This window comes from Stylophora pistillata, chromosome 4, assembly GCF_964205215.1.
Source record: "Stylophora pistillata chromosome 4, jaStyPist1.2, whole genome shotgun sequence".
Lineage (NCBI taxonomy): Eukaryota > Metazoa > Cnidaria > Anthozoa > Scleractinia > Pocilloporidae > Stylophora > Stylophora pistillata.
Window position 1 is genome coordinate 26,962,429 of NC_142522.1, and position 25,778 is coordinate 26,988,206.

General features: G+C 39.0%; 2 protein-coding genes and 1 long non-coding RNA gene across 6 annotated transcripts in view; 2 read left to right on the forward strand and 1 right to left on the reverse strand.

Moving 5' to 3' along the window:
- The window catches only part of LOC111339627 (E3 ubiquitin-protein ligase UBR4), a 76,940-nt gene extending 61,352 nt beyond the window's left edge, over nucleotides 1–15,588 (forward strand). For all 3 annotated transcript variants that reach the window (XM_088756222.1, XM_088756223.1, XM_088756224.1), the window contains exons 77-109: nucleotides 24–105; nucleotides 231–327; nucleotides 430–506; nucleotides 711–765; nucleotides 963–1,029; nucleotides 1,623–1,717; nucleotides 2,237–2,295; nucleotides 2,445–2,488; nucleotides 2,583–2,663; nucleotides 2,850–2,883; nucleotides 3,715–3,768; nucleotides 3,882–3,963; nucleotides 4,878–4,962; nucleotides 5,061–5,129; nucleotides 5,599–5,775; nucleotides 6,368–6,486; nucleotides 6,703–6,775; nucleotides 7,092–7,195; nucleotides 8,068–8,179; nucleotides 8,610–8,738; nucleotides 9,124–9,213; nucleotides 9,701–9,826; nucleotides 10,262–10,333; nucleotides 10,820–10,881; nucleotides 11,553–11,643; nucleotides 11,905–11,939; nucleotides 12,484–12,678; nucleotides 12,922–13,006; nucleotides 13,323–13,462; nucleotides 13,671–13,761; nucleotides 14,297–14,389; nucleotides 14,465–14,531; nucleotides 15,316–15,588. In XM_088756222.1, the coding sequence (XP_088612348.1) occupies nucleotides 24–105; nucleotides 231–327; nucleotides 430–506; nucleotides 711–765; nucleotides 963–1,029; nucleotides 1,623–1,717; nucleotides 2,237–2,295; nucleotides 2,445–2,488; nucleotides 2,583–2,663; nucleotides 2,850–2,883; nucleotides 3,715–3,768; nucleotides 3,882–3,963; nucleotides 4,878–4,962; nucleotides 5,061–5,129; nucleotides 5,599–5,775; nucleotides 6,368–6,486; nucleotides 6,703–6,775; nucleotides 7,092–7,195; nucleotides 8,068–8,179; nucleotides 8,610–8,738; nucleotides 9,124–9,213; nucleotides 9,701–9,826; nucleotides 10,262–10,333; nucleotides 10,820–10,881; nucleotides 11,553–11,643; nucleotides 11,905–11,939; nucleotides 12,484–12,678; nucleotides 12,922–13,006; nucleotides 13,323–13,462; nucleotides 13,671–13,761; nucleotides 14,297–14,389; nucleotides 14,465–14,531; nucleotides 15,316–15,383 (2,910 nt within the window). In that variant the 3' untranslated portion in view covers nucleotides 15,384–15,588. The remainder of the gene's footprint in view (nucleotides 1–23; nucleotides 106–230; nucleotides 328–429; nucleotides 507–710; nucleotides 766–962; nucleotides 1,030–1,622; nucleotides 1,718–2,236; nucleotides 2,296–2,444; nucleotides 2,489–2,582; nucleotides 2,664–2,849; nucleotides 2,884–3,714; nucleotides 3,769–3,881; nucleotides 3,964–4,877; nucleotides 4,963–5,060; nucleotides 5,130–5,598; nucleotides 5,776–6,367; nucleotides 6,487–6,702; nucleotides 6,776–7,091; nucleotides 7,196–8,067; nucleotides 8,180–8,609; nucleotides 8,739–9,123; nucleotides 9,214–9,700; nucleotides 9,827–10,261; nucleotides 10,334–10,819; nucleotides 10,882–11,552; nucleotides 11,644–11,904; nucleotides 11,940–12,483; nucleotides 12,679–12,921; nucleotides 13,007–13,322; nucleotides 13,463–13,670; nucleotides 13,762–14,296; nucleotides 14,390–14,464; nucleotides 14,532–15,315) is intronic.
- On the reverse strand, nucleotides 14,913–18,403 carry LOC148733107 (uncharacterized). Its single transcript, XR_015999770.1, has 2 exons — nucleotides 17,440–18,403; nucleotides 14,913–17,046 (listed from the first exon to the last, which is right to left on the reverse strand). It is a non-coding gene; the product is annotated as an uncharacterized LOC148733107 (long non-coding RNA).
- LOC111320498 (sulfotransferase 1C2-like) lies at nucleotides 16,829–25,778 on the forward strand. 2 transcript variants are annotated; one of them, XM_088756227.1, is made up of 6 exons: nucleotides 16,841–16,966; nucleotides 20,244–20,430; nucleotides 22,380–22,525; nucleotides 23,390–23,764; nucleotides 24,345–24,439; nucleotides 24,835–25,778. In XM_088756227.1, exons 3-6 carry the CDS (start codon nucleotides 22,384–22,386, stop codon nucleotides 25,126–25,128), a joined length of 906 nt encoding a protein of 301 aa, XP_088612353.1. In that variant the 5' UTR covers nucleotides 16,841–16,966; nucleotides 20,244–20,430; nucleotides 22,380–22,383; the 3' UTR covers nucleotides 25,129–25,778. The 2 variants fall into 2 exon arrangements, with proteins under 2 accessions (XP_088612354.1, XP_088612353.1); XM_088756228.1 differs by lacking the exon at nucleotides 20,244–20,430 and having other exon boundaries at nucleotides 16,829–16,966.

The following is a 25,778-nucleotide window of genomic DNA, read 5'->3' on the forward strand; positions in this document are numbered from 1 at the left end:
GAGGTCATTCTTTTTGTTTCTAGGAAATAGAGCATTTGACATACCTGGAGCAGTACACCCTCAGTTCTGATCTGTCTCAGGGATATGCGTTGAAGATGTTGGCTGGTAAGGAAATGGCCAGCAGGTCATGGAAAGTGCTGGCGCAGAAGTGTAGTACTGTGTCTTTTGAGTCTTTCAGAGAGCATTCACTTGATTTCTGATTTGATTAATTGTACGTTTTTTCTTCACAGAATTGATGTCATCTTTCCTTGAACATGAAACGATCAAACAAAAGTTCAAAGGACGATTGGTAGCCACAGTGTTAAATGGTTACTTGTCCTTGCGAAGGTAACCTTGTTTATTTAACGTAGGAGACAAGGGGTAGCTGCTCAATTTTGACTGCCTCTTTCGGTGTTCTGTTCTATAATTTCATTTCTCTTTTCTTTTCAGATTGGTTGTCCAACGCACAAAACTGATTGATGAGACGCAAGAGATTCTACTAGAATTATTGGAGGAAATGACCACTGGTAAGTGGAATTTAACATTAACCGTTGCAGTTATGTTATAAAAGATCTTCACTGTCACTTCAAGAAGTTGGCAAAATTGTTTAAAGTCAGGGAACATGAGCGATGAAGATGTGGTGATTTGATGGTAATGGGTGATGGCTCTCTCTTATTCTCTTCAGTAAAACCCAAAAAGAGAAAATAACACTTTTAATTAATCTTTTTCAGGTACGGAGACAGAAACCAAGGCTTTCATGGCCATTTGTGTGGAAACCCTGAAGAGGTTTGTTGATTTTGCACCTTTCGTAATTGGGAAATTTTACAGAATTTGAAAAATTAGTACAATATCACTGTGACAATCATGTTAGTTACTCTTTCTCTTGATTCAACGATGCGCAGCCCAGCCACCTCTTCTTCGAACGTAACTAGGGAGGGAGTTAATGGCAATGTGTTCTTACATGATTTGATATTTGTTATCAGGTATGGTCTGGATGACCTCAGGACTCCAGTATTCATCTTTGAGCGACTTTGCAGTCTTATCTTTCCCGTAAGTACTTTAGAACTGTCAGAGTTTTACCAGTGCTACTCTTGAGTTGAAAAGTTGAACGTTTTGAAAAGTTAAACAGTTAGCCTAGACGTTTAACCCAGCTCCAAGATACAATTAGTATTTCTCACTTCTGAATGCAATAGCGTTCTTATAAAGTAAAAGAGGAGAGTTTGGTTTGACATCCACATAACATCCTCTAGCTGATGGGTTCGTCTATTCTCATTATCTGTATGCAAGGTAACACTGGAATTGCGAGGCGAAGTTACTTGTTAATAACTTCCGGGAGTTCTAGAGTTAAAGTTCACTAATTTCAGTCCGTGACAATCTTCTTTAACCGTAGCCATCCATTCTCTCCTGTGGTTTATGACGGGTTCGTGTACGTTTTTCTATCTTTCGTAGGGAAAGTTTTGTTGAATCCCTAAAGTTAAGAACGTTTTTCTCGTCCCAAAAGAAGATTGTCGAGTTATTGGAGAGTACTGACTGATAAAACTCCTTCCAAAATACTTGACCTTGCTCAACTGTGACATGCAATGTCGGAGTTAGCATTTTTATTTAGTGTCAACTATTTGATTTCTATATTCCTCCTTCAAAAGGAAGAGAATGATGTTGGCGAGTTCTTCCTTACACTGGAGAAAGATCCTCAACAAGAGGACTTCCTTCAAGGACGCATGCAAGGAAATCCTTACAGGTCTGTGGTGAAGAGTTGAAAATTAGCAATTTTCAGGGTGAACACACAAGAAAAGTAAACATTAAGACCAGAAATAAACTCTTAAACTTTTAATCTAGATTAGTAAGTACATAATTGCCAAACTTGATCGCTGGTCTCGACGCCTACCACATTCCCAAACCCTTGGAGAAGTTACAGCAATAGGAAACAATATTTAAGCTAAAACGCAATTTTTAGTCGCGTCTTGAAATTTGCTATCAAGGACTGCTCTGTTTTTGGTTCACTCCGTTTTGTGATTGGTCTAGAACGCTCGCCCACCCTCTCAACCATGCAATGCCAAACTAATAACCATCGTTTCTTGGTTCCCCTCGTTGCGTGGCGTTTCGTCAGTTCACCTTTTTTAACTAAATTCTCATTGGATCCTCGGTTATAACTTTGTTGTAATTGGCCGTGTGGTTGTTCAATTCTCGCTCTAAATGCCTTCTTGAGTGCTTGCTTTTATATCATCACTTTGGTTTTACACCATCTCTTCCTCCACAGCTGTAATGAGCCTGGTATGGGTCCGCTCATGAGAGATGTCAAGAACAAGATATGCACCGGTAAATAAATAACTTTTATCGAATTAAAAGTTTCTCAGCTAATTGCCATTATTGTAAACTTATCCAATCTGAGGCCCTTCGTGAGTTGTAATAGAAACGAGTAGAGGTATTATATGTAATAAAAAAAAACTGTATTTATGTTACCTTAGATTGTGAATTGGTGGCATTATTGGAGGATGACAGCGGAATGGAGGTAACATTCCTCAGTTTTTTGAAAAAATCTGTCGCAATCATTCAATTACATTATATGATTGATGAGTAATTTTAATTTGTATCTTTCGTTTCAGCTGCTCGTCAACAGTAAGATCATTAGTCTGGATTTACCTGTAAAGGACGTCTACAAGAAAATATGGTGTCCTGAAGGAGAGGTGTGTATAGATATGTGGTATATCTGTGTTGTGAGTTTCACTGCCGAAATGTCTGACTTGTATTTGATTAGTGGGACATAGATTCGGATCTTTTCTCAGTTCCTCATCTTCCTGTTAAAATTTTAGGGTGTTATGCTCGTTACCTTATACCTCACTAATTCTAACTTCTTAAATTCTTGTTTTAAGGGTGAACCGATGCGGATTATCTACCGAATGCGAGGTAAAAAAAAGCGTTTTTGTGTTGATCTCTTTAAAATATAACTTTGATGTAGTCAAACCATACTCGGCTCATTTGTCAGGGAAGCCTGATGAAATGCTTGGGGGAGGGGGGGGGCCGAGGGCGAATAATCTTGCGATGGACTAGCGTCCCATCCAGGAGGGAATAGTAATGCTCTAAGTTGCTTCATGCTATGGAAACCGGGATAAGCCCAGGCTGGATGGGCCTTTTGGCTCGAGGATTTACCAACCTACCTTCCTTTTCTACACAATGCACTGGTATTGTGACGGGGGGGGGGAGGGGGGTTCATCTTACGATGGACTGGCTTACCATCCAGGAAGGAGTAGTAATACTCTTAGTTGCTTGGTGCTGTGGAAACTGGGATAAGCCCAAGCTGGATGGGCCTTACTTTTCGAGGCTTTACCAATCCACTTATCTTTCTTCACAATGCACTGATATTGTGACAGAAACGTTTTTCACCGTTCGAGGGATATTTAAGGCCTAGAATCCACCGAGTGGCTTTGCGTACGTGTGCGTTCAAAACCTCTTTAATTTGGTGAATTTGGTTCTCTGATGTGCAAAATTTTCTCGAAGGACAACTTTTGTGTATCGAGAAATTTCGAGAGCTAATATTGATAAGGTGTCAACACTGATTATGATAAGTGTCCATACTGCTCATCATGTTTTATACCTCTGTTCTTCAGGAGTTGTCTCTATTTACCAGCGCCACTCTTCAAATTTACAATTAGTTTTTGCTTGGTTATTGTAAGTGAGAATGAAGGTGATTACAGACCAGAAATCTGACAAGTAAAGTGTGTGTTATGTCCTTCACAGGTCTGTTAGGGGACGCCACGGAAGAGTTTGTGGAGAATCTTGATACTCAGAAGGGTAAGTTAAAGTTTACTCTGTTGGGTCAGTTTCCACCCAATGTTGTGTTCTATACCGAAAGTTGTTGCGAGGATGAAATATTTCTCTAATCACTTCGTCTGTCTTGTTTATAGAAGAGGAATTGGATGATGAAGAGGTCTATAAAATGGCCTCCATTATGTCTACATCTGGTGGGCTTGAAGCCATGCTGAGCAGGTATTGTCAACTTTGCTATCCCTTGTTGAGAAAACTTTACGATGCGTTGTCTTATTCTCCTGATAATATAGTACTGATGTTCCCACGGACTGATTTGATAGTCCCGTGGAGTAGTTTGACAATACCCCTAAAAATCCTTTCCGGTCGTGCGCCATGCTTTCGCCCTACCAAACACATACAAGTTAGGCTTCGTCTCTAGAGATAGTTCAACGTCCTGTTTAATCGAAAGAAACCTAAACGGTTGTGTAAAGAAGGTGAAGAGAATGCAAAAAGCTTCGATCTATGAAATGCTTTTTGACAGGAAATGTTTTTAACCCTTTGGCCGCTAAGTGTCCTTGGCATCAAATTATTCTTTTTAGTTCTTTACGAATATTTAGACCGGGTAGCCCAGTTCAGCAAATAGCTGGTTTAAATGGAGCCCTGTGCCCACCCATCGCACCCCAGGGGAGGACATCCACCACACAGTGATCTCGTGCGTGGAAAATTAACGTCTCCTACCCCTGAACCTGCAGGAGACGGGGTCTACGGTTTATTCGTCTTTATCCGAGAAGGCTAGAATGTCTATCCATTTCTTGATATTATAGAAAGGTAGCAAATTCTCCTCAGTTATTTTAAGACCATGAGTATTGGTCCAGCCGGGGCTCGAACCCTCGACCTCCCGCACAACACAATCCGGCGCTCTGACCAATTGAGCTAACCTTACTATATAACTCCTAAACCACACATAAGGTCACGAGAATAAATGACGTGGTCACCAACTAAAGAAGCTCTTGATTGTTAAACGAATTCTCCTTGTCAGCAACTTAGGAAATGTGTAGAAGAGAACGGTATGAAGAATATGCATAGTGATGTAATTAATGTGGCTAGTTGTGATTTGACTGGTCAGTAACAGCTACCGCTACGTTCTTTCGAAGGTTAAGTGGTATTAAGGATCTTGTACGTGGCAAACAGTTGGTGTCAGTTATACTGAAGCTCATGGGATATTGCGTGAAACTCAAGGTAACTTATTGATTGCTTCGTAGTGATCTTTTCATGAAACGTGTATAATGACGTATTTGTGTGCTGTAAAACTGACTAAATTCACTGTCTCCGTCCAGGTAAATAGGCAATACCTGTGTCTCCCAACTTTGAACACGCTCAACGTCCTTCTTGGAACGCTAAACCAGGTGTGGTTCTACTTCATTTATAACTTTGTTTAATGGTCAGATATGTTTAATTTCTACAAATGTGTTGCGACTTAGTAATGTGAAGAAGGACAACACTTGACAGATTCCTCACCGTGTTTATGGAAACAGGTTTAGCTTCAGAAACAGTTGCGTTCATCTTTCATTCCCAAGATCTGACTAAGAATTCAAGCTGCTATAACTTTCCTTGTTAATTGGTATGGAAAAAAGGATGGGTTTTTCCTACTCGTCACCTGATTGTTGCTTAGTGTACTGAAAATATCAGAACACCAGGGACCATAAGTTAGTCTGAGATGTTTCCTCAGTGTTTACCTTCCATAGCTGATCTTCGCTTGAATGCCTTCTGAGAAAATTAATCTCACGATGGACGCATATCCGAAAGGAATCAGTACAGCACAAGAAAACTTGATAATCAAATTAGTTAGTTAGACAATTGCTATTTATGACACAGGCTCTTCGACTGGAAGCTGATTCCGGAGGTGGTGCGAGCATCGCAGAGGACGTGCTAGGGATCATGGAGACTGTGCTGCAGGAAGCCACCAGCACTCCCACCCCTGATATCCCCATCCAGCAGGGAGATGGCTCTCAGCTGGACATGCTGCTGAACAGAATTACAAGTCCTTACGTGGTACGATATACTTTGGACATTTTGAGCTCCCTCCCTCTTCTTTACTTATCGTCGCCTGTTTTAAAATGTTACCCTGAATAGCGTCCAGCCCTTGAAGGGCGAACGCAGAGCAGAACAAAAGAGGTTTACCTAATTATTTAAGGGCTGTGTATATGGTGGAATGATTTCTACAGTGGTCCCACACTTATAAATGAAATCCTCCGGTGAATTGGCAATGAACCTAAACAATGGTATGGATACGTGAAAATTTAACGACCCACAAAAAGTTGGTACACATTTAAGTAGACGCGAACTTGCCATGAGCTCCTGTAGCATTCACTTTTCCTGCTTATAGATGATATCAGCAGCGGGATTCTCGACAGAACTGCAATCCTGTAGATTCATATCAAAACTAAAACTGCCAAACGCTACCTGAGTTTAGCGTAGCTGTTGTTGACAAAGGTGACTTGTCAGTCATTACCCAGCCTTCCAAGTCATACTTGCGCACAAACTCACAGATTATTGAATTCCATTACCCAACGATGTCTCAACAATGTCAATGTTACCAAGCAATTAAACGCAGATGTCATGTAATGTTCCTTTGCTTTCACAGAGGACGCACAGCAGTGTGCTTCAAGCAATGATGCGTATCATTCCCTTCTTGACATTTGGAGATGAAGGGAACATGAGGACACTGATCAACCATTTCTTGCCTTATCTTGACTTTGAGAAGTAAGTTCATAGCCAACTGTGGGCAGGAAGTGTAATCTTAATAGTCTCAACTGTCAGATTCCCGTATTGCCTGACCCGAAAGAACACTTGATGCCACAAAGAAAGTTCACTGGTAGTTTGTCTGGCTTGTAAAATACAATGTATTGTGCTGGGAAATGTTTTATGTAAAATGAAAAAGACACGCTGTTCTTCTAATTTGTTTCTTCTTTTGCATAGATTTGATCAAGAGCGCTCGAATGACGAAACTCTATTTTGCGACTGTTTCTGCAGTATAGCAAGCAAAATTGAGGTAAGCTTTGCAAGCGAGCTTAGGACCCTTCCATGTTTTTTGGAATGTGGTGACCAAATGCAAAGTGCCCTGGATTCCGATTGGAGAAGCTCTGGGTCTGATTAGTTCTTTTTGTTGATATTGTTGTTTTCTGATGTTCATGTGGTAGTAAAGACATTTAGTTCGATTCGTAATCTCCGTGTTCTTTTCAGGGTATTTTCTGATATGTAACCTTAAATATTGTCTACCCCTATTTTGTGTTAGTGTTGCTTCCCTTTTTGATCTCTAAACATTTAGAAAGCTTCTGATATTTCTTGCTAATTTTATTTTTTTGCAGAACAATCACAATGGCTTCAAGCTAAAGGATATGATCATTGAGAATGGAATTGTTGCTAAAGCGATGACATACCTGGAACAACAAACACCTCAGAAGCCCTTTAGGTACGAAGAATAACAGAGTTTGCGCTGACTTCGTTCATTAACCATAAGACATGTACCTTATCATTACTGAACCAATCTTTAAGGTTTGACAATGCAGGTGATGAGCACCCTCTTCCCTTCCCCCTCTCGACATCAGTATGCACATTCTCCATACTGCTCTCTCTACATTTCCAAAGGTGTCGGCAAGGAGAATTTGTTTCACAATCCAGAGCTTATTTAGTGAGTTATCATCTCCGAAATTCTCATGACCTTAATGTGTGATTCAGGGGTGATATTGTAAGGAGAAATTAGATGTTAGTCGCTCCTAGGGGTTCAAGGGTTAAGAAGCCCTAGACTGTTGAACAAATGCTCTTTGTCATGCCTATAGGAAATTTATAGAGAATACTTTGGAGAAAAGGCATGCTTATGTTACTGTGTTACCTCGTGTACAATCATCTAGGAAGAATTGTTAACTCATAATGTGCAGGTTGTCCTGGCAGCTAATTGACTTCTCCCTTTGGGTCTTTAGCTTCAAAACGTAAGACAGACTGATTGAACCCTTAAATATTTCTCTTTTACTCTTTACTTACACGAATAAGCTTAGAACGAATGCCCTCAACAAACCGCAAGAATTATGCATTATATCATTAAAGGAATATGGTCGTGATAACCACCAAGCTCTCAGAAATCAACGGTAGGGAATTGTATGATCGACACTAAGGAGGATTTAGTAGTTAGTTCATTTTTTCCCTTTATCCCTCTCTCCCCCACCCCCTTCATTATTCTCTGTGTACATTTTACATCTTGTCCTCTCGTACAATACAATGGCTGTGGATGCGTGTAGCAGATGCTCATATCATCATTTTTTTTTTCATTTTTCCCTTGTTCTACAGCAAAGCAAATCTTCTTGAAGCTGATGTTTGGAAAGAGTTTCTTGCGCGACCGTCTCTTCCTTACGTTCTTCGACTTTTGTCTGGTCTCTGTAAGGGACACGCCAATACTCAGGTACAGTGGTCTGATTGGTTAGGAAGGTGATGAACTGAAGTTACATGTGAATCACCTCTTGGAACTGTGTTGATCGTTGCCATAATTTAGTTCTTTCCTGCCGGACATTAATTTTGTGTTGTTGTTTCTCCTTTTACGATTGTTCCATTTTGTGTGATTGATTCTGTAATTGGCCGACCCCTAAAGCTAACATTGCTTAGCATTGCGGAATAGCGGACATCGTATCTTAAGACTTTCCTTTGCTACTTTTGTAAACAGTTTTGACGTAATAGGTAGTTAGCTATCGAGGTGTTATATGGTGTTTAATTACAAAATTGTAAGAGCTTTTTTTTGTGTTGTGTTTTGATTTTGTTTAACTTATGAGCGTCAGCTAAAATAGATCTGAAATCGTCATTTCTAGTAACAGACGTTAACTTTTCTGTTTAATTAGGTTCTAGTTGGCAAGACAGCAGTGCCAGCCATACATCGCCTTGAGCAAGTGTCGTCTGAAGAAAAAGTTGGGTCGTTGGCAGAAAACCTCATGGAAGCGCTAAGAGAGCATCCTGATGTTGAAAAGAAGGTTATTATCATTCCTCTTTGGACTCGTTAAATGTTATTTCAAATGGCCGTACATGAAAACGTGAAATCGTATCTGTAATTAAAAAGAAATCGAGTTCTTTTCGGTCAGGTGTCACAGATACAGCATCAAGGTAACCATAGCGTTCAATCAGAACAATAATGTTTTTATTGACTAATCACACAGAGCATCAGAGTAAGGCAAGCGTAACAGCAATCCCAGCAATCGCAGCTTTCGAAACTGAACCTTTGAAACTGAACGTCTGTCGCTGTCACCATCTCTAGCAACTACTGTATATTGCGTATTACTCTGCAGAGTGGTGAAAGATTTTTTTTTTTAACTTGTGTGAATTCATTGGGTTAACCTTGCTTTGTGAAACTCTTCTCAGGTGGAGGAAGTTCGCCGCTCAACTCGAAATGAAAAGAAGAAGCTCGCTATGGCCATGAGAGAAAAACAGCTGGGAGCTCTTGGGATGCAGGTGAATATAATATATTCTTTAGTGGTTGGCAAATAGACCGCTGAGTTTGAGTTGCGACATTGAATTTAATGGTAATAAAAAATCCTTTTGACTTCTACTTTTGGAGGTAATGCCCTTTGCTTAAAGTTTGTCGTCAAAATTCCACTGCTCTTGTTCGGTCGACTTATAAACCTAGACTTAGTCGTGAGGTATATTCCTACGACTCTAAGTAGTTTATTTGCTGATTATATCGGGATCTTCGTGCTATACAAGGGTTCCTCATCAGGTTTCTACTTTTTTCAAGAGGTTTTAGCAGTTGCTTTCCTCCTTTTGTTTTTGTTTTTGTTTTTTCTTTTTTGGAATATAATTTTTTGTGTGTGTGACCATAGTTAATAGAGGGGACCTCTATTAACTCTGGTGTGACGGATACATGGATATTGAGAGCAAAGCAACCCCAAAATATGGATTGTAATTTTGTTGTTTTAATTGAGTATCAATTATTTTTCAGACAACTTCTGGAGGAAAAATAATCGCCAAACCGTCAAATTTACTTCGCGAGATGGAAGAACTACAGGAAGAGTCCGGACTTGCGTGTTGTATTTGCCGCGAGGGATACAAATATCATCCACAAAAGGTCTGTTGTACCTTTGACACGTGCGCTCTGCTTTGAACATCTTCTAGCCTGCAAAGCAGACGTAATTCTGGCGAGCGAGTGCTCAGTATTTTCTCAGCGAAAATTAGGGCCGTCATCTTTGATTTTAGCCGGGAGGAGGGAAAGAAATTCGTACCAAGGGGGTGAGTGACAGTTAAAGAATAGGGAGGGTGAGGGTGGGGGAGTGAAAATTTCGTCCCTTCCCGCCCCCTCCCCTACTGTCGATTCTAACTCCAAATTAAACATGGCCGGTTGAATAAATGATCGCGCGCTTCTTAATGTTAACTCGGCCTAATAAGACGCCTGTACTGCAGGCTAAATGTGTTCTTGAAACATGGAAGTATAGACAGCTCAGCTATTGAAACATTTCACAATGTAAAATAATTGTCCCTGCTTAACTTTGGAGTCTTTTTACAGGTTCTCGGTATCTACACATTCACTAAACGATGCATACTAGAGGAATTCGAAAACAAACAACGAAAAACACAGGTGAGAAAACTCTGCGGATTTGGTTGGAAAGTTGTTGTTCTTTTTTCAGAGTTTAAATTTGTCTTGCTGTTCGCTATACTCAGAGTTATTTGCTAGAAGTTATAGAGCAGTCAACAAGGGAAGAAGTGATGGTAGGAAAGGTAGTTTACAAGTTTACGAGTAAGAAGTTTACAAGTTTACGAGTAAGAAGTTTACAAGTTTACGAGTAAGAAGTTTACAAGTTTACGAGTAAGAAGTTTACAAGTTTACGAGTAAGAAGTTTACAAGTTCTAGAAAAAGAGCAAAAAGAAATACGGACTGGCAAGGATGGAGAAAAGTGCGGATAACCGCTCTCTAAGGAGAGTAATTATTATGTGCTACACTGGAGGTTTCAGTTTAGACGAGTGTGGTATTATTTTACAGGGCAAGGTATTCAGGTTGCGTGCATGGCTTTACCAGATTTAGTGACATCTTTGGTATGTTTAGTTTCTGTTGTTGTATCCGCAGGGGTATTCTACAGTAAGTCACTTCAATATCGTGCACTATGATTGTCACATGGCCGCTGTGAGGTGGGTAAAATCTTAAATTCATTTGTCTGAAAAGAAAAAAATGTTCTTTTCCCTCTCTAATTCTGTCTGATTGTCTGTCTGTCTATGTCTTTCATACTTTATCATTTTCTTTCTGTCATTTGTTTCAATTAACAAATGGTAAACACCACAGCGTACACTATTGAGTTATGGATGCACGCGGGAGGTTGCTAAGCACGAAAGAAGCGTAAGAGTCGCTCGAGGCGATAGCCGAGAGTGACTCTAGCTTCTTGAGTGCTTAGCAAACCTCCAAAGTGCATCCATAACTCAATAGTGTACGCTGTGGTGTTTACCATTTGTTTTATAACATCTCATTGATACATTGTAGCTAAAGAGTTCCCTTTTATTTAACAAATCTTACGCGACCAGAAAAAAACAAGCGCGCGCGGAAAAATAGTCTTTGCATTTGCTCACGTCAGCAGCGTACACCCATGGGCAAATGGGGGACGCTAAATTGACCAATCAGAGCGCGCGCTTTACTTTGGTTATGTTATAATGTTATTTTGAAGTCATAAAAATGTTTTTAAGTGTTGTAACAATCTTGTCTCCTGAATTGCCGTTTAGGTAATTGCCTTGTTGTATTGTTTGTTTGGCTGTTTTATTTATTTATTTTTGTAACAAAGTGAATCTTTGATGTTTGTTTTTGCTAACAGACTCGCTCGCGGTCGTGATGAGTGGGAAAGCGCCGCCCTTCAGAATGCGAACACCAAGTGCAATGGTCTTTTACCAATCTGGGGTCCTCAGGTAATTAATCCCACAGAATCTTATGGTCGATGATTTCAAAATAGCAGAATGCTAATTACTAACTGTCGTAGGAGTTCAACATGTTTTAGCTTTTCAAAGCGTATAGTAATTTGTCGAATTTATTTGAGTTTATGAGGCTCATCTCATGGAATAGTTTCCTGACTTTGAATTAACTCATGGCAGAGTCGTTAATGAATCCCTTTTGATAGAAGAAGCCTGCACTGATAGTTGTACAATTTAACTTTTGTGTTTCCTTACCAGGTCTCTGAATCAGCGTTTGCGAGCTGCTTGGCAAGGTGAGTGTGCCTTTTTGGCTATATAATGATCATAGAACGGTGCATGTTCTGAATAGTCGAATAGTAAGTCAGGGCCAAATAATAGATGACCTTAGTGAAAGTTTTCGCTCAAATTGCAGCTTTGGTTTAAATCAACCTTAAGGTTTCTCCAAACGCAAGAGTTTATTAGATTCACCTGATAGATTTTCATGATATTAGAAATATTACCAGTAATTTTCTCGTGGTGTTCAGATCTCAAAGTAGAATCGAAAACAAAACTACTTGTCACAAACTGTGTCCCTTCAGTTTGTTTGAGCTCTGTTATTAAGTGTACACATTTCTTAGAAAACAAACAATAGAAAAGTAAGTCCTCTGTCCCCCTTTATTGTCCAGCTTTTTAAAAGGAGCTTGTAGATCTTTTATAGGAACCACCCACCCCATGAAAAAAATAAAAAGCTCAGGAAAGAACGGAAGAAATCCATTCAAAGTTAAATTTCATTACTGTGTCAGTAGTGTCCATGACTGGAGTCTTCCATTTCTAGATCGAGTCTTTTGTTTTTTCCAGACACAACAGTTACATTCAAGAGTGCACTGGTCATCTGGAGCCGACATATCACGCTTCCATTCACGATCTGCGTCTGTTGCTACAGCGCTTTGCGTTTGAAAAATCATTCAGTGAGGACACTGGCGGCGGAGGACGAGACTCAAACATCAAATTTGTACCATATGCCATGCACATGATACTCTACGTTCTGAACACGTAAGAGCCCTCAACTTGTCATGTTAGTTGTAATGCTTGCACGAGCGAGGTTAGTCTACCTGTAGTTGTACCCTTCTCCCGTCCGTTTCTCCTTGGGGGGGGGGAGGGGTACGGCTACACGAAGACTGAAGTGAGTGGTGTTTGAGATGCAGTAGGGGGGGGTGGTGACTCGGCTAATTCTGTGTTGGCATATTTTTTCACCTGGAATTAAATAACTTTTCATCTTTCATCTTTCTCTCTCAGAACGCGGCAGTTGAGTAGAGAGGAGAAAACCTTGAAATCCTTCCTGGACATGCCTGTGGAAAAATGGATTGAATCGTCGTTCGAGGTAAGTCACCTAATCGCCCCGGCTGTGATCAGCGTTTCTTACGTGTATACCCAGCTAAGGCCACTTACAGAATAAAACATCAGAATCTATGAATGGCTTTAAAACTTTATGCCCATCAGATTTTTAAACCACCATCAAATCCCACAAGGATAACATGCCTTCTTATTCGAAGAAGCTTCTAAATTTGACATTATCATCGCTGATGAGGACCTTTTCATTCCACCTTGCAAAGTGATTTGAATTTGATAAGCCAGTGAGTGATTAGTTTATTTTCCTTTTTGTCATTTCAAGTTTATTTTCCTTTGTGTCATTTCAGGTGGACAGTCCGCTTTACCTAACTTTACTGTCGCTGTTTGTTTACTCGCTGGAAAACTGGAATCAGTCAAAGATCACTTTCCTAAAAAGACTTCTCGTTACTGCGCATGCTCGGCATACAAATCCCTCGGGAACGTCTAAGTATGAGCTGCCAGTTTACTCTGTTTCTGTTTGTTGTTTATGTTTACTACGTTGTGCGATGGTTTTTTTTTTACCCAAAAAACGGATTTGGGGCTTTTATTTCCCCGCTGATATGGGTAGAACTTTCTTAAAATTCTCTCATCACAATGTTTGGATCATGCCCTATTTGCCTGAGTATTAACTTGTCTATCTTTATTTTGTCATACAGGATATCGAATGTAAACATGGCTGAATATTCTGTGTACCGACCCTATATCGTGTACTTTGTACTTATCGATAGACTTCATCAGCTGCTGAAAGTGAGTTGGCTGAATACGCTAATCTACGCCTAACCAATGGATCAGAATCAATTAAAGGAATCAATCAATAGCTGCCCGATGCCAGCCGATGGCGAATCGATAGATGCAAATACAAGTTCCTTGATGAAATGGACTGTCATCAATACTTGTGTAGCATGTGTATACGACTAGGGGAAATGAAGAAAACTAGAGATTATTCATCCTTGTTGGTTGGATCCTCCTCTAGGTTCTCTGCGCGAGCAAATTGTCAACCCAGCTCTCCTGGGATTTCCGAAATCAGAAGTGCCCGAAACAGAATCCTCAGAAAGAGAAGAAAATCCCGGGAGACCTGAAAATAGCCAACCCTGGGTTTTAGTGTGAACCAGGCTCTATATGGGAGCTGGGTCCCTTAGTTTGATCTTCTCTTCGCGAAGTTTTTTATGTTTGTTTCGATGACGGTAAACATATCAAACTAATAACTAATAGTATCGGGCTATCAAACTAATAACTAATAGTAATCGGGCCCATCACATGTTTCGTATTATCCTTTTCTTAGAAACATTTGGCGGCGGATGATAACGGATGGCCGCAAGGAATGTTGGATTACATTCGAAACAACGATGAAGCCGTGTTAAAGGGCGGTGACAAGGTGAGAAAAGTACCTATCGATAGTTTCCATTTTTTTGTAGTGCAAAATGACAGTTAAATGTGTTTTATATTACAGATTTTGTCCTTCTATCAGACGGATCTTTTACCATCAGAGTCACTGATGGAGTTGTTTGATGTCGCAGGTATGTGCCTTGCTGTTGTGATAAAGCTGGTGCAAAATATTCTGAAAATAGATGCTTATAGGCGCATTGAGATTAGAAATGCGCCCTATAAGCATCTAATTATTATTGTTATTATTATTATTATTATTATTATTATTATTATTATTATTATTATTATTATTATTATTAAAACTTGTAGTGGTTTCTGTTTAGGCATCATCCAAAGATTCTGCCAAAGCTTGGAAGCTTCTATTTGACACAGTAGATTTAGGCCTCAGTTGAAACCTTAATGTAATTATTATGCTGCCAAAGGAGAATATGCAACGATTCTGAAAACTGTGTAGTGTTTAGTAGTTATAAGAATCTTGAAATAATTCTCAAGAAGAAGTAGGACATGAGTGCTTCAAAAAAAAAAGAATATAGCTTTATTCCGAATCGGAGAAGTTGTATTATTTATGACAACACAATCAAACCTTGATCAAAATATAACGAGGTATCGTTTAAATTTACCTTAAATCGTTTTACCGTGATTTTTACCCTTACACCGATATGCAGCTATTCTTCGTCGAATGATAACTGTCACTGTGTATGCTACATTCTTACGCTGTCATTTATTCATTTTGATCCTCATTCAGTGTATCCATCTCGTACAACTTCTTATTTTCTTGTGTAACCTTGATCACAAATAGTCACGTCTTTCTTAACGAATTTAGCCATGACCTCCACGATAAGAAAGTTCTCTTTATGCACTTGTTTAACGTCCCTGGATTAATGATGTACTATCCTGGACTTTATTTCCTTGCAGAACTGCTGTCTGACATCCCAGAACCGGAAAAGTTTATTTCTGAGCTTCTTGCCTCACTGCCCAAGTAGATCCCCACTCTAAAGAGTCAACTTCAGTTAATCAGACCTTGGAATTAATCGCCTGTAACAGACTTAAAGTGTTAAAGATAAATCTTTGGAATAATTTGAACTTTAAACTTTGATTCAAACTTACAGAGTTTTGTTAATCCTGTAGAAGTTAGTGTGTTAGAAAGCATCACAATCAATGCAGCAATAAAGCAAGATTTGTGACATACGTTAATGTTCTTTGTCTAACATGCAATGAATGTTACAACCCTATTTCAACAGGGATTGGATTTTTTTAACCCTATCAATGACCTACCTAACTGAGAAATTAAAAAAATTAAATTCTGTTGGACAAGACGCCCTTAAAGGCAGCCGTATTGTGGCAATGAGCCAGGGGTCGACTTTCTCCCAAGCTTGTATCATATGCAAAAGTTTTCGAAGCAAATTTTAGTTTAAACGCCTAAACGTCACCCAGATGACCATTCGGGATTTTGCTGTAGAGTGACATTTCATTTGTCTGAAAAACTTGTGCTACTCTCTAACCCAATCACCTCAGTCTCCCTCCTCTACCACCATGACGACTTTTCGTTTATCTCCAGTTGTCTCCCTAACGCAGTCACATAATTTTTTGGGGTATGCAAACCCGATTCCAAAAAGATGAAGAAATCAAAGGAACAACTTATTATTTCAAATTCTGAGAGTGCTACTTTAAGTCTTTTTTACATTATGTTAAAGGGACGTGCTCAATCATGATTATTAGACGATCTGAGAAGCGAAACCTCGCCCTAAGTGTCGGTTTGTCTTCCAACACCCAATGGCTCTGGTGCTTACCACTTCTCCAGGGGCGAAGAATGGGCGGCAAAAGATTCCCTAAAGACGACAACGAGGAACTACAGACCAAATACAATGCATTCCAAACAAGGACTGTCTTTATGCCTTTCTTTTTTGCGACTTTTAACCATTCAGGCCTTTTGAGCCGTGACCCAAGGTGCATCAGCAGGAAACTGCCCCGCTAAGACTCCATCCCCTCAAAGCACTTAGGAGGCGTAATCCTGAACACCTGAAGGTATCTGAGAGAAAGCTGCCAATTCCTTGGACTCCTTGGTAATAGCTATGAGGCGTGCAAAGACGTTCATAGACAGCCGTTGATTTCGTTGATCGTGCATCTGAGTCATCCTTCTTGTAGAACCTTTAGTGGCTCGCTAAAGAGTCAATCAAAACTGGACCTTTTCGAGTAGTGTGTGAAAAATGAAATACGTCATGAGTTTGTGAGCCTCGAATTAATAAAATAGTATTATTCAATATAACCAATTCTTTCCTTAACCATTCTTTTCGTACCTGACAGCAATTAATCTGAGAAAGATGATAGAGAAGGAATGAGGTTTAAATTCGTCTCTCTCCACGAAGCTAATCTTAGATTATTTTAATTTTGAAATAATTGCAAATCAGTTAGACGCTTGAAGAAGTGTCTTATGCTGAAAGTTCAAGGACGCATGAAATACCAAGACACTTGGAGTCATCCGTTTATAGTTGCTGGCAGAATTCAGTTTGGATGTAAAATCTGTTAATGTCATTGTCACTCTATTACGCCACACGCCGACTGTAAGGTAAGCTTTGAGCTGATGATGATTTTGCTTGCGTTGTAGCTTCCTCCTGTATGATGCTGTTCACAACAGGAACATCTGAGCTGTGAAACATTTCAATTTAAAGTAAAACAGACATCGCACTGATTCACGTTTAGAACTGAAAACTATATCTATCAAGTAGAAAAAACCGTTTTGAAAGCGACAACTGATGTTTTCCTGGGTGTGTCAGTCATTTCAAGAAGGTGAATCAGTGACGACTCTTGCCTTTGCAGTCGGGTTAATTAGCCGCCTTGATTAACCAAGGTTCTGTTTAGACCTCTTCTTGGTCGTTTTGTTAGTGTCAAACTTGGTTCACAAAGGCAATCCATCGAATAACCGAGATGTTTTATCGAGCGAAAGTACGCTACTGATTTCAATTTTCGTCGTCTCCTACCTCGGTTGGGAGGGATTAACTGTTCGTAATTTAGGGTGAACTAGGCGCCATAGTTACCAACCTCAATTACAACTGACTGTCGAAAGTGCAAATTCCTAGTCCTTTGCATATTTGAATTAACATCCAGCTCTGAGTTTCTGTGCCACTGAAACTAGAATCGGATCCTGTGACTTAGGAGCGTGTTAATTCCCGTCAACGATGAATATTCTTTGAGAAAGTTGTTTTTGAAGGCAACAGAAAACTTTATTTCAAAGTATTTCAGTCACACATTCCCGCGTGATGTTTGCCCTCCACGTTAACTAGAGCAGATCTTTAGCGCCCTGGGATTATTAATGGAAAGGCTGAAGCTCAGTTGGAAACGTTGCAGCCTCCTTCACCTTCTTACCATACGAAACTTAGACGTGCGGAGGATGGTGTTTTTTCAGAGATGTTAGCGACTGAGCCAGATGAGATATAGAGGATACTTGGATAGATGTCTATTGATTCTTTTGTATCGGCAAGACTCTTTCAAAATCTTTTGATTACAATAAATTAAAATATTATATGAAAATTTTACCCAAAAGTCCTCTATTCCAACATACTTTATTGCTGTTTCAGATAGTTAATTCTAAATTGCACTCGAAATCAATTGATTACCCTAGCAGATATTTAAGCAATAGCAAATTCAAACTTAAAAGGTCACAGAAAAATTTATTTCAAAGTACTTCAGTCATATATTCTCGCGTGATGTTTGCCAACCGTGTTAATTAGAGCGGATCATTAGCGTCCCCGGTTAATGAAGCTGAAAAAGTAATTAAGTTTTCCCTATTGACCTAATGCCTTCTGTTTGATTAACCCCTCTGTTATGAATATTTATTGAAGTTATCACGAGTTATATCTGATCAAAATACAAACTGTGCACAACTGTCCACCAGGAGTTTAGGGGTCAGGTTTTTTTAATCACCCTTCCGTTGTAATCTTGACTTTTTGCGATATTCTCGGTGGGCCAGTTGGAAAATATAGACTGGACTCTGGACTGGACTGGACTGGACTGGATTTTACTTTTTTGTTCAATTGTATTAATTTTAAATGGAGTTAGTATTTTACTAATAATTTTTAAATTTTTAAAAAAATGAAAATTAATCTAAAAAATTACTCGAACGCTCCTCTGCGATAGCGCGTGGCTCGCGCGATATAAATTTTGTTCTGCGTGCAGCCTGCCGGTGAGTGAAATATGCTTTGTTTCCAACCTTGAAAAGTGTTGACAGCTTCAAATCACGGAATAACGAGTTACAGTACCTTGTATGCGAAAAAATAAATAAAAAAAATTGGAGAAAACGCCTGACTGTAGTACATTTTACAGAATAATTCGATGTCAACATTTTACTTTCAAATTCGTCTATTTGGTCATGTCCACGCGAGGCCCGCGCGAGAAAACTTCCGGTATCTGGCGTGCGATTGTCAGTAAAAAAGACGGTTTGTTTTCAGAGGTTCTGTTCTGGGAATATCTGGATTATATAGGTTAATAAAAGGTGTGTTGACAACCGTATTGGCAAGTTTAAGATTAACAATCCGATGAGACACGTAATCTCTCGAGTGCGATTGCCAAGTTATTTCGTTTCTGTTAACTCTGTGTTAAAAATTGAACTGTGGAAGTAGCGGTTTCTCTGACAATGGAGAAGAGAAGGCTAGATCCAAGCGTACATACGCTAGTGTTGTCACTGGAGACGATCAGTCAACTCCGTTGACAAATTCCTGGTGGTTTACTTTTTGGTTGTTGTTGTGTTTTTTTTTTTTATTATTATTATTTTTTTATTTTAGTGGAGTAACGCCTGATTTGGGTACGTTAGGTATCAATAAAACCGTGCCCTTAAATGTACTTCAGTCAGGCGTTTTCTCCAATTTATTTATTCATTTCTTTCGCATACAAGGTACTGTAACTCGTTATTCCGTGTTTTGAATCTGTCAACACTTTGCAAGGTTGGAAACAAAGCATATTTCACTCACCGGCAGGCTGCACGTAGAACAGAATTTATATCACGTGAGCCACGCGCTATCGCTGAGGAGCGTTCGGGTAATTTTTTAGATTAATTTTTATTTTTTTAAAAATTTTAAAATAATTACTAAAATATTAACTCCATTTAATATTAATACAATTTAACAAAAAAGTAAAGTCCAGTCCAGTCCACTACTACCAGTCCAGTCTGCTACTTTTCGAGCGCCTCACTCATGGAGCTCCAGCGCCGTATCGGCGTAACTGCAAGAGTTCCCCGTGGCTCGCTAACCGCAAATAAGACCACAAATTTCACTCGCCTTACGGTCTCACGCAATTTTGTTGGTTTTTGAAAAAACTTACTCGTGCATATTTATTCCAAACTGCACTCGAAATCAATTGATTACCTTTGCAAATATTTAAGCAATAGCAAATTCAATCTTAAATTGTGACCAGTTTTTGGAAATATGGGGACGGAAAAAACGGAGAGATTTTCAATATTCAAATAAAATATTTAATTCTGTTAAAAAAAAAAAAAGATGAAATTTGTATACAATTCGCGACGACATTCCGATCATATTTGGGGCGTTACCACAGACGTATAAATTGAAATGGAGACCAAACGAGCCCAAAGAATCTTGAATACGAGAGTTGATAAAACTGTAATTCTCCGGTTAGAATCATCAAATCCTCAGTAAAACCAGAGTATTATCAAACCATGTCTGATGTCTTCTAAAACGAGTGCAAATTCACCATATTTGCTTTAAAGTATGCTCCTTTTGCACACATTCAAACATCTTTTTTGTCTTAAAGTAAGTTCCTTAGTTTCCAACAAAATTTTCAACAAACCTGACTATTATGTGAATCAAAATTTTTGTTTGTTTCCGGTTCAGACGTTGTCAAAAGAAAAAAAAAACTGACGGGAACACGGTCGAGTCTGGGCACTACTTCCTACTTCATTATTGCGTGATGCCATACGAGTCGATGTTGTAATTACATGTAAGGAGTTCTCGCAGTTCGCTATCGGTTAACCCCATCCAAGATTGAAAGACACCTTTCTGAACCAGCAAACTAAGTGAGGTGAGAGCTGTTTATTTTTCTTCGATTCAGTGACTAAAATGTGCGCTACACTGTACATGTCGAATTTTTCAACAGGTAAGGCATGCATGGACTTGTCCAGGAGATCTGCCAGTCTTTCCATGATATACATTTCATGAAAACACTTCCAAGAGCGGAATCCATTCGCTAACTGTGGATCGAAATAGTGCGATTGATATCTATACAGCGCATCGTTAAGCAAAGTTGTTTTGATTGTGCTCCAATTTGAGAAATCGTAACGGCCTCACGGGAAGTATCTTTATGACAAGGAAATAGGAGGCAAAAAGGTTGCACGTCCTAGTACCAGATACATTCCACCGAGGATCCGTGTGGCTCAATACAGAGAGAATTCATTATATTAAATGTATTTCGTGTTTCTGAATGTAACCAAATGTATATCAGGATAACATCGAACAACAAACAAACTTTGAAAGGAAACTTTTTGTGCGGCAAATCATCGGACTGTGCTTTTAAGATTAAAATTTGTAGGCATAAATATAGGACTGATACACTCAATGTAAAAAAAATCGACGGAAACAGATACAGGCTATTTTGAAACTGGAGTTTTTTAAGCGCGATGCCGGAGTTGGACTTCTTTAAACCAAAGATAAATGATTGTTTGAATATAACGTGACAACCGCATTACGTCAGTAGAATGGCGTCATTTAGGAAGTAGCTCGTATTTCTAGAGAATGTTTGTTTTACATACCATTTTCGACTTGTTTCACCAAGGGATGCTTTCCGAATAAGTTTTCCCAAATAAAAACATCATAAAATTTTCTGAAACAGCAATTTATTGCTCATTGACTAAGACTGAATCAAACGAATAAAAGGTTAATAATAATAATATTAATAATAGTAATAATACAGTATTTATATAGCGCTAGTATCCTCAAAGTTCAAAAGCGCCTAACAAGAGCGACACAATAGTAAATTATAAAGATGCTTTTTTAAAAAGGAAAATTTTAAGTTTGTTTTTAAAAACGGACACTGAGGAGCTGTTCGTAATTTCGGACGGCAAAGTGTTTCAGACTGTGGGGGCAGCTACAGAAAAAGATCTTGCACCGTATGTCTTCAAATTAAAATGAGGAATCACAAGAAGATGTTTAGATGATGAACGTAGTTGACGAGCTGGAACGTAAGGTGTGAGTAGATCAAGAATGTATGATGGTGCAAGATTGTTAAGAGCTTTGTATGTGATGAGTAGAATTTTAAATGCAATAATAATGTATCGGAAGCCAGTGAAGATTTAACAGAATCGGCGAGAGATGTTCAGGTTTTCTTGCAAAAAGAGAGATGATGGATTAATGGATTTCCTCGCGTAGGATTCAGCTCTACATGAACGCCCACGCGGTTCCGCAGAATTGCACGGTTATTTACAGTCTGGGTCGTGCTGTTCATTTCCTTTTCATTTGCGGTCGTTTCTTAATTTTGGGCAAAAGCTGTTAATCCCAGACGAAAATTTAGTTATCCTCTGTGTATCTAAATCACGTATGAGTGAGCTTCCGTTACATACTTGAACTGAAGCGTTGAATACGTATACGTTCCACTCAGAAAGTGAGTTCCTCAAGCATCACATCAAATCGATTCTCTCCAAGCTGGGGTCTCACTGCACTTTAGCGTTAACAGATACCGCTAAGATTATTCTCGGCAAGAAAGTCAAAGACATCCGCGAAGACATTCGCGAACGTAACGCTTGGCCTGGCTTTTGTCGAATTTCACCTCTGACCTTAAAAATAAGTGATCTCGATTCTAAGAATTTTTTCCCATTATCTAAGTCTGTTTTACTTTTTATTCTTACTCAACTTGAATAGTTTCTGACATTTGTATATTTATAAATCATTGCCTACGTTGTAAACTTCATCAAGCGAATTCAGTTCAGAATGATTCTAACATTGTTTAATCTCTATCTCTTGTGAATTATCTCAAAGACTCATGGGTGATCGGACAGAACTGCTGAACTTTAAAGACTTCCTTCTTTCGCCCGGAAATTATGTAAGAAAAGAACTGATTGGCATTCTTCCTAAGTTGCCGGCCCAGAAGGAGGATATCTTTATTACGTCATATCTACGATCAGGTTTGTTTAAGTATCAGGGGCCTTTACTTTTAACTTGAAGTGAAAATTATTGTAACGCAAAATACGATTTGCTCTGATACATTCAGCCAACTGGGCAGGGGATATGATCTATCTTAATGGTCTGTAGTCATTTGGTTCGTTGTCCTCATTGTGAATACTCTAGGCTTATAAAGGCAGCAAGACATATTCATGCGGCAACAACAACGAAGAGCATGACAGTAACGTTGTACTGAAACAGGCTTCGATTGGGTTTAAGACAAGAAGAGAACGAAATGTCTTGATTATGGAGTGAGCCGAGAAGTAGATCCCCAAATTACGATCATTCCGAATCCAATTCCCAACGTTCCTTTTTCTCGTTAGCCATTTCGTTTTGTACCCTATCCCCAAAAAACACGTTTTTTACAAGATCGCAGGGTGACAAGTTAAGAACGAGGACATACAAACAACAATAACAACAAATGAAAGCCACAACCCCTGAAAACAATTGTCACGACAGGAGTACGTGAACTTACACTTATATTTGAGTAAGCTGATCTTCTGGTGTCGGTTTACCTCGCTGTGAGTTGTTGTGTTCATTAGACTTGCGTTATTATTAACACTTTTGAAATCCGTTGAATGATGCACCCAAACGATTAAACACTGACTCTTCAATGTGTAAGATCACAGAAAATAAGTTTTAATACTAAACATTTGCTTCTCATAGAAAACAATGGGGTTTCTTTGTGCGATGGGTCTTGTTCGTTTTTGAAAATAAAATTGAGTTTCTGGATCCCACACAGAAACTAGGTGTTGCTGGCCATTTGAAAATAGTATAATTGAAAATTACCTAAAAATTGCACAGGTTTCTGTCGAAATTTACCGCAGGTTCGACCTGGACTCAGGAAATCGTGTGGCAGATTCTTCATGATGGTAAAATTGACGAGCGTCGATTGGATGAAAGAGTTCCATTTCTAGAAGGGTTTATTCTGGAAATAAAATCTTTTCCTTACACCGTGACTGATGCAGAGTCCGCCGTGAACATGTTTAACGGCTTCCCCGAGCCTCGTGTATTCAAAACTCACCTTCCCTATTGCTTGGTACCTAAGGGCTTTGATGAAGCTAACAAGCCTCGATACATTTATGTTATGCGCAATCCCAAAGATGTGTTTGTGTCCATGTATCATCACCTCCACAACATGCCTTACTCAGTGGAAATTCCCACGTGGGACGAGGCCTTCAAACGTCTTATCAATGGAAATAGTAAGTAGAGCCCCTTTTTTTGCTGTACATAAACATCTGTGGCAGAAGGCGTCGTATAAACACATTAAAGGCACAACATATACACCTACACTTGCCTAATACAATCTTATAAAAGTATGACATTTATAAATCTTTGAATGGGAAGTGATTTTCATGCAAGCCAACATACCGTAATGGACAAGGCCCAACCCCACGTAAGAATATGATAAAAAGATAATATAAGGACAAAATTAAGACTGCCGAGGTTGACCAGTATTAAGGCATCCATGCCAAGATTGGCGATTCGCAGAGCGCATTCTCATTAGTGACGCAAACCAAAACCTAAACAATCACAACAAGTCATCAAAACAACGGCAAAAATTTCAAAGGAACCGGCGAGAAATGAAGATAAAAAAAAAGACAGACTTTAAGTGACGGATACTGACGCAACTGAGACGAATGGCTTGAACCTTGATGACTGGTTGAGGGGCTGCGGCGAGTTTTCACAATCAATCACCGATAATATCTTGAAAAACAACAACAACAGAAAATAGAAAACTTGTGCGTTCTCAAAAGAACCTTCTCTTTTTCTACGGTGCAGTTCAATATGGTTTGCAGTTTGATCACGTGTTAGGCTGGTGGAAGCAAAGAGACGATCCCAACATTTTGTTTCTTACGTATGAGGACAGAATAAAGGTAAGAAACCGTAGTGAACCATTTATGGATCTTGAACCCCAAGTAATCGATTTAAAGCATCCTCCATTAAGCTCCAACGATCGATTTTCTTACTCTTTGTAAGAAATTTATGAAAAATTTGCTGCGGCAGTGATCAATTCCAAAGACCTTGCGCATGGCTCGCTCACGTGAACTCGTCAATCGTTAAAAAATTCATTGCTGTGGTACTAATCAGTAGATACTCGAAATAACATAAGTATGAAAAAATCGTAAGATGGTAAATTCTGCAAGATTTTAAAAATGTTTGATGGTGTGACAATTCTAAGTGATTTTTTCCATACGTTTCTTTAATTTTTGATATTGAAAGTAATATTGCAAATTTTGCACCAAAAAGTTATGAAATTTCATTCATTTAGGATCCAGGAGATGCTGTTGACAAGATTGCAAAGTTCATTGGTAAAGAAATCTCTCCTGCAACACGTGACCTCATCGTCCGACAAACGTCCTTTGACGCCATGAAGAGCTCGAATTACACCAACTTTACTTGGTTTGAAGGAATAAAAGGGGACGGCTTTATAAGAAAAGGTCAAGTAGGAGGATGGAAAGATTACTTCACTGAAGAACAGAACGAGTTGTTTGACAAAGTCTTTAGTGAAAGAGTAGGAGATCTTGAGACTCTTGCTAAATTAAAAGAATTGCTGTCATTATAGTAACCCGAAAATGAAACAGAAATGCAAATCGAAATTAATCTTGACTGAGCTTGAAGAGTACCTTAAGCTAGAAATTTGATTTGATTTCAAGAATGACGTTTACGATGAAGATAAACCGCTGAAATGAATTGAATTCACCTGTTACTGAGTTGTTCTACTTATTCCCAAATCAAGCCTCTCATAGAAAAGAGGACACATGCAGCGAAAAAACTGCTATTAGAAGAATGCGTATATTTCCCTTTGGGGCACAAAAATAATTCAACTCGAACCTTTTTCGTAAACAGCCGCGACTTTGGAACCACAATCAGGTAGTACTTTCTTTCAAGGCACAAATTTTTTTTTCATGTCCTGTAAGGTCTACGGCAAAAGTGATCGATTTGCATGTTTGTGCAGTGTGTAGTTTTCTCCACTATCAAAATGACCATTAATTGCGATGCTCACGGGGGAGGCTTTGACGTTTTCCAGAAGGCAGGTTCTTTGTCTCATCTTTTGGTATTTTCAGTCGTCCAGGCCGCATTTTCTGCTACAAAATCAATATTACAATTTTAAATTAAAAAAATTATATGGAATACATATCTATTATTTCCAGACTTTTGCTGTATTTTATGTCAAAAAGCAAGAGAATATAAACTGTAGTTTGTAGAACATAA